Source organism: Salmo trutta, chromosome 20 (assembly GCF_901001165.1).
Source record: "Salmo trutta chromosome 20, fSalTru1.1, whole genome shotgun sequence".
Taxonomy (NCBI): Eukaryota; Metazoa; Chordata; class Actinopteri; order Salmoniformes; family Salmonidae; genus Salmo; species Salmo trutta.
In genome coordinates, this window is record NC_042976.1 from 50403585 (window position 1) to 50421655 (window position 18071).

General features: G+C 38.9%; 1 protein-coding gene across 3 annotated transcripts; it reads left to right on the forward strand.

Moving 5' to 3' along the window:
* The first annotated feature begins 4429 nt into the window (after positions 1-4429).
* Positions 4430-16650, forward strand: LOC115156220 (short stature homeobox protein). Of its 3 annotated transcripts, none has more exons than XM_029703637.1 (6): positions 4430-4914; positions 6500-6708; positions 10611-10668; positions 10975-11084; positions 14025-14237; positions 14612-16650. In XM_029703637.1, the coding sequence occupies exons 1-6, from the start codon at positions 4665-4667 to the stop codon at positions 14699-14701; spliced, it is 930 nt and encodes a 309-aa protein (XP_029559497.1). In that variant the 5' UTR covers positions 4430-4664; the 3' UTR covers positions 14702-16650. The 3 variants fall into 3 exon arrangements, with proteins under 3 accessions (XP_029559497.1, XP_029559498.1, XP_029559499.1); XM_029703638.1 differs by having other exon boundaries at positions 10996-11084; XM_029703639.1 differs by lacking the exon at positions 14612-16650 and having other exon boundaries at positions 14025-14427.
* The last annotated feature ends 1421 nt before the right edge of the window (positions 16651-18071 follow it).

Here is an 18071-nt window from a genome sequence, read left to right on the forward strand (position 1 = left end):
CTGTTTGACCGCTAGGTTTGATGGGTATTATGATACCTCCACTGTGGGACTCTACTAGCCAATTGGAGTTTCTCAATGAGTTCAGAGCATGTGAATGCATTCAACTCGTATTTATGACTTCACAACTGGCAATTTCCACCTTCCCACTTGGTTATGAATGCAGCATAAGCACTCCCCCAGACAAAACGAATTATAGTCCATACATACATTCACACAGGCACACACTTACATCATAGACATTCCTGCTCCCCACAGTTCTCAGTCTTTCTCTGTCCCATGCATGCAGCTCTGAATCGTTTTCGAGTCATTCAAACCTGCTGATTGGCTAATAATGTGCCATAGCCTATCAGAGGCAGGGAAAGAGGACATAAGATTAGCACTAGATGAGCAATCAGATATCATTACCTTTATGTTTTTTTTTTTATTGCAGCTGGACCCACGGCTCTCATTTCCAGCTCTGCCAACTTGTTAGGTATAGATCTGCAATGGTTCCAACCAATTATTTCTTAAAGGAAGTGTTTTGTCTGCCGCTATTTAAAGATGCAGTGCTCTAGAGTCTGACTCAATCAAACCTGTCTTAGACATGTTTATGCTGTATCTTTGTTTACAAACTACTGCCAGCCCATGCATTTGTTGTTTTCTGAAAATGTTAGAATGTGAGGGGATTTCAGTATTTTCACAGAACCACAAACTGTCACAGATGGCAAGGGCTACCCAAAACTTGAAAATCAGTAAAAATACAAAACCACTGCATCAATTGGCTACATTGTATACTGTGGGCTAAATAATACCCTGAAGGCTGACTCCATTATGAAAAAGATGTAGATTCCTCACTTTTAGCCCTCCATTGGTGAAAATTACTTGACAGTAGAACTTGGTCCTAGTAGGCTGCTTTGCTGTAGAGGAGCCCGGATTGGTCAAAGATGCTGAAATGATTATCCAACCTGCCTTTCCCAATGCCAACTAAATAGAGGGGGTAATACTGACACTTATAAGGAGAAGACAACTAATTATTTTTACACTCCCCGCAGAGATTTCAAATTCATACATGTGGTTGGAATTCAAAATAAAAGAGTAGATAAGGCTGTTTTCAGCCAAACATCTGCGGTATAGGCTATCTTACGAATTTTGTGGCAAACATGATAACTAGGCTACCTCAAGCATATTTCTCAAAAAGCTCTCACAGTCTTCATCCACACTCTCCAAACATCAAATGTCAATGTTGCTCCAAACATTACATTTTGAAGTGTTTTTGTTGCTCCTGCTGCTCTGTATGTTCCATTTCTCCAAATTTTGAAGTTGAGTGCTAAAAGAAAATTCCACCCAAAAACGATATTTTGGTATTTGTTTCATTAGTCCATTGTTGATATAGTCCCAAAATATGTTGAACGTCAGCACCCAAGTTTTCAAGATAAATACACTTTAAAATACAGAAATGCAGTTGGTAGAGCTATAAAAAAAAACAGTGTCAAAAATGTAACTTTCTGATCCAGAGTCATCAGATTAATCGAACACGACTGGGTTTGGGGTAGAGTTAAAACCATAAATAAAAAACCAGTGTCCACAACTGGGATCGAACACACAACCTACTGATCTAGAGTCATAGGATTAAGAAAAATCAGTGTCCACAACTGGGATTGATTAATAATCAACTTTAGGATTGATCCAGAGTCATTGGATTACACCCATCCACCACCCCATCCATTTGATGGTAATAGTGCTCACTGTTGCCCCTAGTGGCCGGTTTTGATTTCCCGACTTCCTCAGGACACAGATAAATGTCCAGTTTCGAGATTTAGATGTTTTGCATCAATTTATGTGAAAATTATGAAATGACGAAAACAGATGGATGATTCTTTGTATTTTATTTATCAACTTATTCTATTTTGAATATCGTAAAATTTCAACAATAATATATTTTCTATTTCAGCCAGTTTGATTTATGTTGTATCCCCTTCTCTTCTGTTTTGAACAGAATAATGTGCCCAACAAAACGGATTAGTATTAGGAATTTGCTAATGATAACATCATCAACAACAACAACAATAATAATAATAATATATGTTTGTGTTCGTTGACAATATAATGCAGGCATAGTAAACAGAATCAGTAGGCTAAATGGAGATAAATGTGTGCCTACAAATATGGCAAAGCAACACTTGTTATCAGGAAAGTCATTTTACTCAGTTACAAAAGGCCACATAACCGTTCAGCTGGCTACAGTATTAGATGAATGACTCTTCTGACTTTTCTCGGATACTCATTGCCACGCTACAGAAATAAAATACCGTATTAAGAACTACTGAGACAGACAGGGTGGGAGGGGTGTTGAAAATGTTTGAGATATATGGAGAAGGGGGGAATATGATTCGTGCCCCTTTAAGGATGTTTCGCCGCTAAACTATGGCAACATGAGCTCTGCTGCATATAGAACATCACTCTTCGATTTGCCCTGGTGTATTCCGATACCCTCGAGCTTGTTGTTGATTGGGCACCACATGTGGATACTCCACGTCAATTGGACTGCACTCGCTAATTTTCAAACGTTTAGAAAAAAAAAGAAACACTTTGAAGTTTCACAATTAAGATTGTGCTGATGAAGAGAACACCATAGTTTGAAATGCATGTCAGATGAAAAGACTGGCGTTTCCAAATAGGCTATGTCACAATAGTTGTTGTTGTTTTACATTACATTTACAACATTACTTTTCGATATTTTCATCCTAAATATTCATATTTCACTATCTAAATAAATGATGATGTTTTCATTAAACAAGTCTACAATTAATATATAGTTATAGACCATTTGAATGATATTAATTATATAGAGCTCCTTTAGTGGGGGTTTGGTAACCTCTAAAACAGCCATGGTGCCCTCACCTGTACCACCTAGTAGTTGTTGCTCTCTGTTGAACCATGGACACAAAATGAAATAGGCCTATGATTGAAGATATCAACCAATATCGCCATGATTTGAATAATGGGTTGTGATGGGTATTCATCCCAGAATAAGTTAGTGCTATGGTTACGGAGACCAAGTAGGATTTATCTAGTTATTGACCACACATGCACAGCCCTGTACAAGTCAAATTATTCTATATGGAGACATTAACGAGGCACTCGATTCTGAACACAGATGTGTGTCATGAGGAGGATTTACGTCCATTAAATGTACGTCCATTAACAACAAAGGGCACAGTTCATCGCACGAGGGAAAGTCGCTCAGCCCGCGCGCGTCAGTCGCTGCGAGACGGGTTTTGTGATAAATGGAAAGATATCAAAACACGTCATTAGAGAGCACAGCTTTACTGAGTGCTTTCACACTGCCGGGGCGCTCCGGGTAGAATACCCCAGAGACAGCTCTCTTCTCTCGGCCTTTTGTGTTTCTGAGCTGGACCGATGCATGCGTTTTAGATAATGTTCAGCTATTATAGCCTACATGTATTTCCATGAAAATCCTAGATATAAATCAGCGAACATTTTCCACCACTTGCAGCCTAATTGTATTGATTATCAATGTATTTTATTTTATGATAAGTCCAGTTTAACATTTAGAGCACTCCCAGAGGTGTTTGAATGATATGAATTATGAACAAAATCTGTAGGCCTACTTGTCACATTCACTGAGATTTGTTCTATTGGATTAGCAGTATATACGCCTATATTATAGTGAACATTTATGGTGTAATGTTAGTCTACTTTCTATCATATTTTTATGCATACAAAAAAACGAATAATAGACGCATTTAATCGTGAATATTTACTCACTATTTTATGAGATAAAAACGTCATAAACCGGTATTGGTCACTTATCATTAGATTATTATTAAGGAAATTATATTTATAATAATTGGCATTCGATTTATTTGCAATATTTCAAAGTAATTTACAATCTCAGAAAATGTGTGGACTGTGGCCTCTTTCCAAGTATTGTCACATGATTCACACCTGCGAAACAAAAATAATTAGGCTTCATACTTAGTTAAGCTAATTCTCCCTCTCGAGAAATGACATGCGTAGCCTAATTGTACTCGAATCATAGACCACCGTTATTGACATTATCTGACAGGCTACATCATCACTAGCCTATTGCAAATGTTTTCCACTTTTAAAAAAAACAACACTAAAATGTAATATTTGATCAATGTAGGGCGAGTTGTTTCTATCGGATTATGTTGTTAGACCACCTATGTGCTTTAAATTCTTAGTTGTCAACTCAAACAAATAGCAACACCAGGAGGAGCAAACCCAGCCACTCTGTATTCATATCTCATAATCACGTTAATGAAATTATCGCCGAATGAATTAATAGCCTACAGATTTCCCACTCATTTCACCATAAGGTACTGTAGGCATTTTAATGACCCCTAATTCAATTAACTGCCTCCGTCGAAGCATTGATTTCTGGAAAAGCTGCTGAAAGTTGAATTCAGATAAGTCGAGCAGCCCATAATTGCCCAAGACGCAGAGGTGGGGGCTGGGCTGAGGTGGCGGTGTATAAATAGTGTGCTCTCAAAAACACAGTCATAACAGCAGGAGTGATCTCACCTCTTCTCCACCCCCAATATCGCTTCTTTTTACGACCGAGCGCGCAAAGAGCTGACAACTAACGTTAAATAGGTCATTTTAAAGTGGGGCTCCGTGCTCAGGACCACTGAACGGCCATGGAAGAACTTACGGCGTTCGTCTCGAAATCTTTCGACCAGAAAACCAAGGAGAGCAGTAAGGAGAGTATCACGTACAGGGAAGTTTTGGAGAGTGGCTTGGCGCGGGCTAGGGAGCTGGGGAACTCGGAGACAAGTCTACAGGACATAACGGAAGGCAGCAACCACTGTCCAGTACATCTATTCAAGGAGCACGTAGAGCTAGAGAAAGAAAAACTGAAGGAGTTTAACGTTTCACGGGCCACGGAAGGTACGTTTCTATCCACCCGTTCGAGTGGTGTAGCGTGAATGTCCTAGATGCATTGCATTTTTACACGAACCAAGCCCTTGGGTTTCACGATTACTTTCGGTGCACCGATTGTAAAAGTACAAAAATACGTGGTGGCCAAAACATTTACAACGTCAAAACTATAACGAAAACATTTCAATTATTGCAGTTACTGTTTATTTATTTTTTTATCGTTAAGTTCACGTCGTTATAATGTGCAGATTCTTCGAAAAACTGTTCTCTATAATAGGCCCGCTGGCATGTGTTTTGCAGTGAAAAGCAGTGGTCCAAACTAATGAAGCTAATGAAGTTGATCACTGTATTTATTAACACATCATATCGTTGCATAATATCGTATCGATGGCGATGATATGCACAATGATAGGCCGAATTCTATGTTTCCACTGTACAATTAATAGGAGTGGTACTTGCATTCTGCCCGTCAGCATACAGTAGCTTATACTTTGTTTTTTAAACTCTCGTTCATTGGACCATAAATTATTTTGACTGTGTGAAGTGTTTCTTGCTCGCATTTTCGTGACATAACAGAAGAAGAAAAAAATTCCTACACAAAATGAAGCCGTGCACATCGAAGTTGGATGTATGCTCTTGCACTGTAATAGCAGTGTTAAGACGTTTACGTTGTTGTATAGCACAACAATTGGTCCGTCTAATGACGATGGAAAACAATTGTTAGATGATAGTAATAATGATGTATCAAGACTTTAGCCCCGGTAATAATGTTATGAGAATCTTAAACACATTATATAATCCTATCTGAAAATAACTGTCTTTTACGCAACACGTTAACCTTATGAAATATTTAAGCTATTTATACGTTTGTAACGATCAACTACCGTGGATATATTTTTCTGTGTGTAGGCTTATTATACCAACCATTGAAATAACCCGATAAATAATTTGTATATAGGCTTACTATTTTATATCTAAAGGTTTTACAATTTACTGTATTTGATAAAACAATTAACAATATATAACACGTATAGTGTTCCAAAATAAAAGTCACATTAATAAACTACAATTGTTTGCTATCACCGTGCAGTTTCAGATTGTCCAGTGGAAATTGTGGCGTTTTCAGAAGGTCATTTCTTCAAATGAAGGATCCATGTGCAGACTGTAGGCAAATACCACTAAGGAAATTATAAGGCCTAATTATGACAGGATTTTATGGTCGAATATATCAATATGTATGTGTGTGAATAACTGTCATTATAGTAAACCCACAGTGCAATGACCGGCATGTGGTTTTGTACGTTTGCAGGCCTGTATTTTCACCAATAGAGATCGAACTTGTTTATCATGTTTGGTTTACCGTCTCTGGCTGGCTAGCATAACACATACTATGTATTCCGCTAAATGAATATAAGCTACACTATATACACGGCCGTGTGTGTGTGTGTGTGTGTGTGTGTGTGTGTGTGTGTGTGTGTGTGTGTGTGTGTGTGTGTGTGTAAAGCCAAGCTGTAGTTGCAGGTGTTTGAGAGTTTTTTGTGTTTGATGTAGAGATGTAGTGTATTTTTAAAACGTTGTGTGTGTATTCACGCAGGGATATATGAGTGCAAAGAGAAGAAGGAGGACGTAAAGTCGGAGGACGAGGACGCACAGAGCAAGCTGAAGCAGCGGCGGAGCAGGACAAACTTTACCCTGGAGCAGCTCAACGAGCTGGAGCGCCTGTTCGACGAGACGCACTACCCCGACGCCTTCATGCGGGAAGAGCTGAGCCAGAGGTTGGGACTGTCAGAGGCGAGAGTGCAGGTAACTCCCCCGTCTCCATCAACTGAAAGTGAAAAGCATAACCCTAAAGGTTTTGGGCAAAACTCTAGATAGGGCTGTCCCTTAGATGCATTCTTTTTTATTTGATTTGATTTTATAAACAAAATATGGATCTAAATAGGTTGAGTTTTTAAGCTGAAAGCATCAAGGATTGTTTTGAAAACAACGTGTGAGAGGTTGCCAGATTGAGACATCCAGTGACAGAGGCTGGAGTCAAAGTGGGTGACGCAAGAAGATGACTGAAATTCGCGGTGCGGAATAACATGGATAAAATGCATGTAAGGCCTAGATCAGTAATGATGTATGCTCACAAATGAAACACTTTTCAGAAGGCTATAGAGTCAACACTTGCAAGGAAATAACCTACAGACCGTATTGATAAGGTGCCTTTAAAAACTATGTGGCTATACACATTTATATTTTTTAGATAGCCTACATTTACTAAAACAAATGATGGTGTCCTATTGCCAAAAGGAAATATTTTGAAATAAATCAAATTGTTAACGTGTCAGGTTTGGGGTAGAATAGCGAGAATTCGTCGTGGAATAGCGTCTTTAAAAAAACACGTTTAAACACGTTTAGGTGCACGCTTTGGCATTTATCTCTTCTATTATGTGCATGTGTAAAAAAAAAAAAAAATATTCAGGGATGATTTAAAACAGTACCGTCAAAATGAGATAGCGTTGAGGCTTACGTTTGAATATTATTTATTCACCCGTTTGATAAAACATCACTGGTTCTGTTTAATTTTCATGAGCTATGTAGGCCTACCATTATTTTGGTCCGCCCTGCCTGTTGTCAAGGCTCAGTTATACCGAGATGTTACACACTCCAGAGAAAACGTGTTGAGTGAGCTGTTTTTATGATGCAATGAGACAAACATATCATGAAATATTAGATGCAACAAACTGCGCAAATATGACTGTGTCGACATGGTGAAAGCCACACGAGTTTATTTATTAGATCGATATTAGACAGATTGACCTCACGACCTCGGTGAGATTTGTTTGACAATATTTTTTAAATTAACTTTAGGTATCAAGTGCAATAATAGTGCAAGAACAATACTACTACTACCACTACCACTACTACTAATACTACTACTACTACTACTACTACTACTACTACTACTACTACTACTACTACTACTACTACTACTACTGCTGCTGCTGCTGCTAATAATAATACTAATAATACTGCAAGCCTACTGGTTACTGTTGATTTTTTAATGATTGTTTTTGCAATGTAACACTATCCATTATCAAAGAAATGTATATCATGATAACATTGGTCAATTTTTTTACATGACCAAAATACTGTTGCTTTTCAACAAATAAAATGACTCCTATAGCCTTTGCCACATCATAGTTGCTCAAGTGACATTGGATGAATTTGAACCCGTCTCCTCACTCCTGGCAGATTATTGTAGAAGAAAAATTGCTTATGCGCTTCGGAAAGATCTTACCACATCATAAAAATTAATGAAGAGATTGTACGAGTGCTTCAGGGGACACCGTCGTATGTCAGTCACCTCATTTCCCCCCGCGTTGTCTTTGTAATATGTGCCATTGGCTTGATATATTGTTCCCATAAAAATGGATTAGAAATAATTCAATTCTGCTGGAACTCAGTCGGTGGCACACCTCATGTTCCGAGATCTAATCGGAGTACTAAGTAGCCTAATATTAGAAGTCTGCACCGTGTGACAGCTTGCAAGCGTGACATGAAAAAAAAGTCATTTTAAACATGGACAAAATCAAATTGTGGTAAGACAGGAAGAAAGCATTTACCTGTTAAAACGCAATGGGAGAAATATTTACCCAATATTTACAACAATAATGCATATAGACTGAAATGGGCCGTGAGGGTTAAAATCACACACCATTAAAATCCATGTCGCAGCCGACCGTTTTTCGATTTGAAACCCTCAAATCTATCATAAGTAAATTGTAAGGCTTGTGGTAGATAGAAGGGTATTAACCTGCACTTAGGCGTCGGAACAGAAGCCCCATGTCGCGCGCAGCTGAGGAATCTAATTGAAAGTTATGAGAGCTTGGTGAGGAGCGTGCAGTAATTCTATTACGACTAATATATCTGGGTTTCTGGTACAGAGCTAAATTAAATGTCATTATTCACTGTCTCTAATAAAAATCTAAAGGAAACGAGATTAGGGCGTTTGTATAGCGCATCATTGAGTGGTCCTTAATGAAGAAATAACTGTCGCAACCAGTGTAGTTCACTTTACTTAGCATTCTGGCACGTAATATATATAGCTGTAATATATATATATATATATATATATATATATATATATATATATGTTTTTATTTTATTTTGTGTCAGTATAGACCTTTAAGAGACAACAACATCAGTGATTAAAAAGTAAAGTAATTAAATACACCTCGTGATATAACCTAAAACAATTAAATAATACATTTAGCAGTAGGCTATACGAATAATGATATAGCCATATAGGCTTAATAATAATAACAATAATAATAGGAAACAGGGTAATAATAGGCCAATAATAGCCTAATCCTGAATAAAGATCTTCTAAAAACGACATTAAACAAACATTTGTTTCCAATAGGCTATGTGACGGAGGGAGAGTTGGGGCAAATCATCTGTGGACATGCTATGTCAATAATGCATACTTTATCGACAAACGTATTATTACAGTCCAATCCACACGCGTTAAAATGGCTGCAGCACCTTGAGTAATTAAGGTGCCCTTTGTGGTTCTCTAGTCGCTAATTCGGCTACTGTAAATTATAATCATTACTGGGGTCGGAGGGGAGAGGAGATAATGGATTCGTGGAGGGAAATTAGGTTGATGATAATTAATAATAGGCTATGCTGCTTCCGTAACCTGGAGAGCAAAAGGGCCTAGTAGATTAGACGGAGTAAAGGGACCTTTTTGGCCCCGTTTTTTAAGCACATAGGCCTACGTAAATTGGAGTAGGCCTATCAATAAATATTGTTAAGCCATACATTTTGTGACGATATGCTGTATATTATTTTAGACTATTATAGATAATATATTCGATCTTATATGATCTATAATAGTGTAGGCAATTATTTCAGTTGTAATTCATGATTAAAACAGTATAGGTTTATAGGCTACTTTTGTGAGCAGTAATGTCATCATCGACATTCTCGGTGTTGGGGAGTGTTGGGGAGTACATTAACTGCATTTTACAGTAGCTTGGTGGTAGTTGAACTAAATTCAAATCAAGGTAGCGTTTTCAGTAGTTAACGTTTTTGTCATGTTTATTTTACCTTTATTTAACTAGGCAGGTCAGAACAAATTCTTATTTTTAATGACGGCCTAGGAACAGTGGGTTAACTACCTTGTTCAGGGGCAGAAAGACAGATTTTTACATTGTCAGCTCGGGGATTCGATCTTGCAACCTTTCGGTTACTAGTTCAACGCTCCAATGTCGCGGTATAACTTACTAGGCTACTAGAACTACACTACTTTTTGTTGTTGAAAAAAATGCAATAAAATATGGGTGAGGTAGGCAATAGTTTCCTTTCTTTTTCGGCATCAGACCTGCCTCATTTTCACTTAAAACATTGTGTTTGTGTTTAATAGGCTAAGTTACACATTATGGTAACATATGACCCATACGTGTTCTGTTTTTGCAATTTGTAGTCTATAACATTTCAGATTTACATATGATGACTTTCCCAAAGAAGTTTGGATGTGGTGAACTACTTTTCCAAAGTAACTTTACTTAATTCAACTATATTTTTCTTAGTGTAGCTTAACTTCTTCCAGTATGAAGTAATTGGTAGCTTGGTAAAATATATTTTCAGAGTTGCTTCCCCAACATGAATATTCCACAATACCCTCATTCACTGTTTAAAATTGTGGTTTCCAGGTTTGGTTTCAAAACAGAAGAGCGAAATGTCGAAAACAAGAAAACCAGATGCATAAAGGTAAATTCTATTTATTATCCATCTACTTGTATTTTTTATTATTTATGTTGTGATGATTATTATACTTGTCATTTTACACTTGCAAATGTTTACTAAATTGTTTGCTAGTACATTACATCACACATTTCTTACAATAATTATGTAGGCCTATGCTCTAGCCTGTAAAGTTAATCAACCTTCATGTGCATGTACTGTATTATGTTTGATTAATCACGTGCAAAATGTAAAATGTAAAATGTCATCTTGTAACCTTTGACCAACCATATCAGCCTTATACTCAAACTTAACTGTCTCACTGTCTGACAGACACCTCTTCATACTTTCCAGGTGTCACTCTGGGAATTGCCAGTCATCTGGATGCCTGCAGAGTAGCGCCATATGTCAACATGGGAGCTCTACGGATGCCTTTTCAACAGGTATGTTGTTTTCTCTTTTTCATGACATGAATCCTATGTGAAATATTTACTGATGAAATGCAGGCATGCAAGTGAGTGATTGTGCACAAGTAAAAGTTAATATTCAACATCAATTAACCTCTGAAAGTCTGAGCCATTGGGGGGGATTCTATTAAACTAACATATGGAATTGATTTAAGAAGGTCATTTTGAATTTTAGGACCCCTTTAGGTATATAAAAATAAATATATATTTTTGTTTTGAAAAAATATTGAATTTGGCCTTTACTACTATAGCCCATAGAAACACATTGAATAACACATTCATAAATGGCAAAAAAGACAGTAAAAAATAAATCATAAAGAATAAGGTTTGGAGGTGGAGATATAAGAAAACTCAGGAAATGTTTGTGTTTTTTTAGACACATATTTAACCCCCTGTTTTGTTGGCACAAAACTGCCTCCAATACTTCCATTCATTTAAAAAAAAACTGGCACTGGTGACCTTCTGATGAGTCCCATGACACTTGTGGGGGTCGTAGAGCAAAACGGAGAACACCATCGTGTTCGTGAGAGTCTCCCCTTTCTGCTATTTAGGATGTGTCATGGTCTGCCAAACACCGCTGTAGCTCAGCCACCTATCACCGCAGATGCGGAAGGGCGACATAGGCGGATGTGGTGGATTGAGACGCAGCCCATGCAAAAACCAGATATCTCTATCTTAAAGTGACGGATTTTGATGAGGATTTTTTTTATTGTGTTACTTAGATTGACGCATGGGTGCGTCAACAGACTCTTAAGGAGGTTAACTGACAACAAGCCATAGTTTTTATATGTGTTAGCATGGTTGAAAGGTTTGATGCAGTCATAAAAATGCACCCTACTTTTATTTTAGTCTCTTAGAAGGTATAGCTGATATTAATCCCTAAAATATAAGCAACCACACTACACAATCATCTCCGAATCTGTGAGAGATATTGGAGAGATATTGGAGAGAGGTGCATATGCCCTTATTATACTAAAAAAGACACCTATCGTCCGAGGGTGTAGTTTACAAAGGCTGTTGTGAATGAGAACTCTATGGAGCTGGAGGGCTGTGTGTGAGAGTCAACTCAACCCCGGAACACCTTTCACCTTTGGGGTGCGTTAAGAGCGGGATGTGTGTGTGTGTGTGTGTTTGTGTTTGTTGGAGAGACATTTGATCTGGTGAGGTCTGTTTTTGCGGCCTGGCCGTTGAGTTGTCTGTTCACCCCTGTGAAAAGCTTGGGCCTAATTAAGCCAACACTTGCGCAACGCAAGCACATAAAAGAGATGATGAAAGCACCGACTGGAGAAGGCTCTGATGGATATTGGTGGTGAGCTGCATTGGCAGGGAGGGAGGCATGAGGCCTGCATACTGAGAGAAGAGCACTACCTCTACAGGCCTGAGACAGACAAGCACAGGGCAGGCTGTGACACACTTATGCAAGCACACATGTACCCCTGCATGTATACGCACGCACACATGTACCCCTGCATGTATACGCACATACACATGTTCACACAAATGCACATGCATTCACACTTGCACACACACAGAAACACACACATATATTGAGCAGCTGTTGTGCTGGGGACTGGGTAGCGCCTGTAGCAGCTCATGCCCTGTTCCATTTCACTGATCCTCCCAGCAAACTTAACAACAACACGCTGAGAGATTCCCTCTCAAAGAGGGGTTCCCTTCTGTGTTTCACTGACAGTCTGCATTCATACATTTGGAACAAGGCTCTTTGTTTGAGTGTTAGCTGTTATTATGAAAGTCAGTATCCGTCTATCTGGAATCAGGCCTATTTTTTGAGTGTTTGGTAACAGTGACAGTTGTTGGGAAAGAAAATATGGAGGAAGGCCTACTGGTCATTTATGCAATGGCTTGTGTCTGTGGCTCGTGTCAATGCAATGCAGAGCAAGTACAAATACTGGTCAGCAATACGTAATGAAATACCATCCAAGAAAGCATATTTTGCGGTTTATTTTAATTCTCTCTCGCAGTTAAACAACTTTAATTTCGGTCATTTTCCATGTTATTGGCTATGTCGAAATAGCGTCACATTTTAAATTGGTTGAAACATTTAGCTCTCTCTTAAAACATTTACCATGCGTTGCTTAAATGAAGTTTTATTTGAGTTGGATGAGAAAGCACGAGGCTCTTCACTTCTCTCCTTGCTTCTTGCGGCGTTTGAAACGCATGAGAAATGGCAAGAGGCAACGTAGCTCTCCTTCTGAAGTACAGGGATTTCTAATTTTCACCTACTCCTCATAAAATAATTGCCAAGAATGTGCAAACTGATACTCTATGGTCCTTATGACTTTCACTTTCCCTTTGCTCAGGAATATGTCTGGATAAATATTTATAACTCTAAATACGTTCATATTTTTGGCGTGAATTTATATTTATTTATGCAATTGAATCCGTAATCAGGATAACAAGACGTTGCATATTTCCAAGGGTATGAAGGAGATCTCACTGTGAATGAAACAAATCTGTTCAGGGTCTTAGAAAGACTTTGATTTCTAGGCTGTTAAACTGGACGTGGTGTCTGTGAAGTTATGTATGATTCATTAACTTTAAGAATAGCTGACATGAAAAAAGGGGAAAGGCTCAGAGTGCAGTTCCTAACATTTTTCTGAGAAAACACAGAGTAAGCAACAGCTTTGAGGGGATAGAACTTGAAGGGGAATTAAATAGTGTCAAACTGTGAAACCTAAACCCTTGGCTCTTCTCTCACACATGCATGCACACACGACGCACACACACACACACACACACACACACACACACACACACACACACACACACACACACACACACACACACACACACACACACACACACACACACACACACACACACACACACACACACACAGCCTGAGAGGCTGGGAGGGTCTCACTAACCCAGGGATTGTTTTTGGTTGTCCGGCAGGTCCAGGCCCAGCTCCAGTTGGAGGGCGTGGCTCACTCCCACCATCACCTGCACCCTCACCTGGCGGCGCATGCACCCTACCTGATGTTCCCGCCCCCGCCCTTTGGACTACCAATCGCCTCTCTCGCGGACTCAGCCTCTGCAGCGGCGGCCGTGGCAGCGGCTGCCAAGAGCAACAGCAAGAACTCTAGCATCGCTGACCTCCGACTCAAGGCAAGAAAACATGCCGAGGCACTGGGTCTCTGACCCCACCGGGCTTCCCCTCCGCTCGCCCCACGCCCTCATAATCACCTGCTTCTCATACAAGACTGAGCCCTGTGATCGGGTCTGACACTTACAGCTTAAACAAAACAACATTTAAAAAAAAAAAACACTGAGAGGGAGAATGAAAGAGAGAGACAGAGAGAGAGAAAAAGAGAGACACAGAGGGAGAGGGAGATGGGGAGAGGATGAGTGGAGGAAGAAGAGGAGGAGAAAGAAGGAGGGGAGCAAGAAAATTGTCACAAAACCAGCTGCCAAAACACCCATTTGTAGAGAGAACGGTAATTAAATACCAATGAAATCACCTTTTACTTTTCGCCCAACAGGCAGGACTTCTGCGGGGCCAGTGGCTCAGTCCACTCCAGGCACACATCACAAGTCCAGGACCGTACAAACACATGTGGATGTCTGTCTGAGCCGAGGGCCAGGGCCGGGCCAGGCCAGACCGGGAGACTTTAGAACAAAGCAAACTGGCAAAGCAGGCAAGCAGGGCCAAATACTAGAGCCTCACTGATGCCGATGCCGTCACGTTGACTTTACAGACTATTGTGTGTTTGGGAAAAGACACTGACACCACGAGGCATCGGACCTGCTCTAAACTTTACACACAAAAAAGACAAAGAAAAAAATTCAGAAAAAAAGAGAAAAGAAATGGCCATGTTCTCTGTGTAACCACTGTGTTGTTTCCTGCCGCTGCCCAGTGCATGAGTTCTATTGGACGACTGCAGACTTATCACGGAGCCTGGCCATGTTGTATCAGACCTAACACCCCAACTCTGTTGTATCACTGCCATTCAAACTTCCCACTATATATACTCTCATCCACAAAGTCGAAGGTCATTGGGGTTTGATTTCCTTTAAACTGTGGACTGACAGGAATGGGCTAATCTAATCCCTTACTTTTCTGCTTTTGGAGGATGGAAAGTGTAAATGTGTTTTGCTGGGAATGAGTCCAAAATATGTTTTTTTGCTGTTCTCCTCACATTGTTCTCTCTCTCTAGCTTTCTTTCTTTCTGTTTATTGTGATGTTTCTTGGGAATAGAAGTGAAGATATTCTTTGCACTTCAGGTCTTGTATGTGGGAGTTTACAAACAGCACTACAAGCAGATACTACTTTACTAAATGAGGGTGGGAAAAGGAACCGATTTGGGTTTTATCATGTCATCGAAAAGAGACGTTCACAAAACGTTTAGAAGGATAAAGGGTATAACTGCAATTTTTTGTAATTTTGAAAATATGAAGGAAGCATCAGTTAAACTGAAATGCAATTGTGCGCAGTTTAAGTGCAATACTGTAAATATGAAGAAAAAAAGAGAGAAAAAAAGCAGTTAATTGTTAGAGATAAACAAATGATTTGCAGTGATTTGTTTCAGGCACTGATAAATCCGTGTGTTGAATTTCTTTGCCAAACAGACCCGTTTTTTCTAAAGCATTGTATATTATGTTATGTTGCGAACTCATCCTCAATCATGTGCCATAACCCCAGAAATGCAATGGTTTTCAAACATAGTTTTGTACACATCAGGAAACTATAATAACTTGTTGAGGTAGACATGAGCACCTGGGTTTGATGCTGAAATTAATAATTGAAACTATGATCTGAAATAATTTATCATAATCTATTGTATTAACATGGGACAAAGAATTATGTCAAATTCCACCAAAGATTCTAACAAATGTTACAATTTATGTTATAGGAACAATAAAACCATGGCAGTGTTGTAGAGACAGTTTAGTTTTCTTTAGGCCTGTACATGTTAAACTTGCATTTATTTGCATGTTCATGGTTTAACAACCTAAATAAATAATGCCTACTAGCAAGTATTATATTTGAAACATTTGCAAATTCAAAGGATATTGTTTTGGAAATGTTTTGTGTCATTGAGAAACAGATCCTAGTAAGGTCTACCTCAAACAATGTTTTACCAACACTTTCTCTGTTCTCAAACCATCATTTACAGTTGTTTAGCAATGTCTCCATTTTAAATTAAACATATGGGTGCTTTTATTTATTATTTTTGTCTGAAAGTTTATACAATTAAAAAATAGTTGAAATACAAGTGTACATTTTGACATGGCTTTGCATTTATTTTTATATGTTTTTTAAATGTTACATTTGCAACGGGAGATGCGTGGCTGTTGTGCATTGTTTGCCTAAAATGTAGCGTGTCAGCGTTTACAAACATTTCAGGGATGATTGAATTTGATTAAGCTCCATGGAATTTGTTGTACCCACCACAAGTATTATCATTTCATATGCAAGCATGCCTAAACATGATTCACTATACAGTTTGTATTTTTTTCCTTTTGATTCACAAAATATGAATGTACAAGTAAACTATCAATAAAGTTATAAATATTTGTACTGAAGTTTTAAGATACTTTAACAACTCATTTCAAGATTAATCAAAACAATATGTATTTATTGTTCTGTGAGGGATTTTGGGCCATAGAATGGTAACATTTATCATTCTACTTCTTAGTCCTTTATTAGATTCTCATATATTGAGTGACTTATAGGCCTAATCATACAAGAGGCTAAACAACATATCAAACAGAGACATTATTATTGTCACATTAATAGTGAATTATGTACCAGATCCTCTGACTTCAAGCATTAGACAGGTACTTTATGAGCTGATGTAGATTAATGCTGTGCGTACATCGTGACAGGTTGCAGCCGATGCTCAGCGGTTGTCTCAGGTCCAACCTACCGATAAATATCAATACCATTCCTCCTCTGACATTTACGCAGTTTCCATGTCAGCCTTCAGAGCTCATCAGATACCAATCTTAGCCCACACTAGCGGAGACAATTGAGCTGCTATGAAATCCAGATGCATGCCGGCACCATCGCCCCGAATATGGAACCGAACATGTATAAAGCCCTCTGTTCAACTGAGATGGAACGTGAAACTGTAACTTTGTCAAATAAAAGCAAGATGGCTGTAATTGGAGTAAGAGGGAGGCTGCAGAAGGAGAATAGGAAAATAATTGAGAGCAATGAGATTGGAAGGATATTTTAGGGACATGTAAACCTTCTGGTTTGAGCAAGCGGTTTTATTTCCAAAAAGCAATCTTCCTGCTCGTCTCAATGTTAATGATTAACTTTGAACAGATCTCATGAGAAGGTCAATAGTCACGTCCATATGTATGCATACATCTGCATCTAGAAAGATCATAGCCCTTAGCTCCCCACCATTTCCCCAACTTCCACTTGTTTCACCGGCACATACTACATTTTGCACGTTCATAATGGTTGGCCTCTTTTTTCAAGTGCATTAACTTCCTCTGGGAAACCCAAATCCAGATGTGTGTACACAAAGTAATTACATCATGCAGTATAGTGCTTTATTGTCTGAACCCCATGCAGGAATTAGCCCAAATGGCGTCCTGTTGTGCCCAGTACCCCATAGAAGGTCGCTGCACATTTAATTTGTACCTCTGTGCTCATATATCAAGATTGAGTGATATAGTCGCAGACTGATCGGCACAGATTTACCCACTGACCTCTCTGGTTGGGGCCTGCTGGGCCAGGTTTGGAAATAACAGCATCCTTTTATGTGTACTAATAATTAGCTAGGCACACACAGCCATCCATCACCCAGCAATGAGCCATGGCTGCTTTGTCAACATGTGCAGGCACATAAAGCTGTTTATGTTGGCCACAAGTCACAAATAAAATAATAATAAATGGGTAGGGTGTGTGTATGTGTTTGTGTGTGGGTGGGGGGGATCTAATGTCTAGTTTGTGCAACGTGTTACATTTAAGCAATTTTTGAGGGT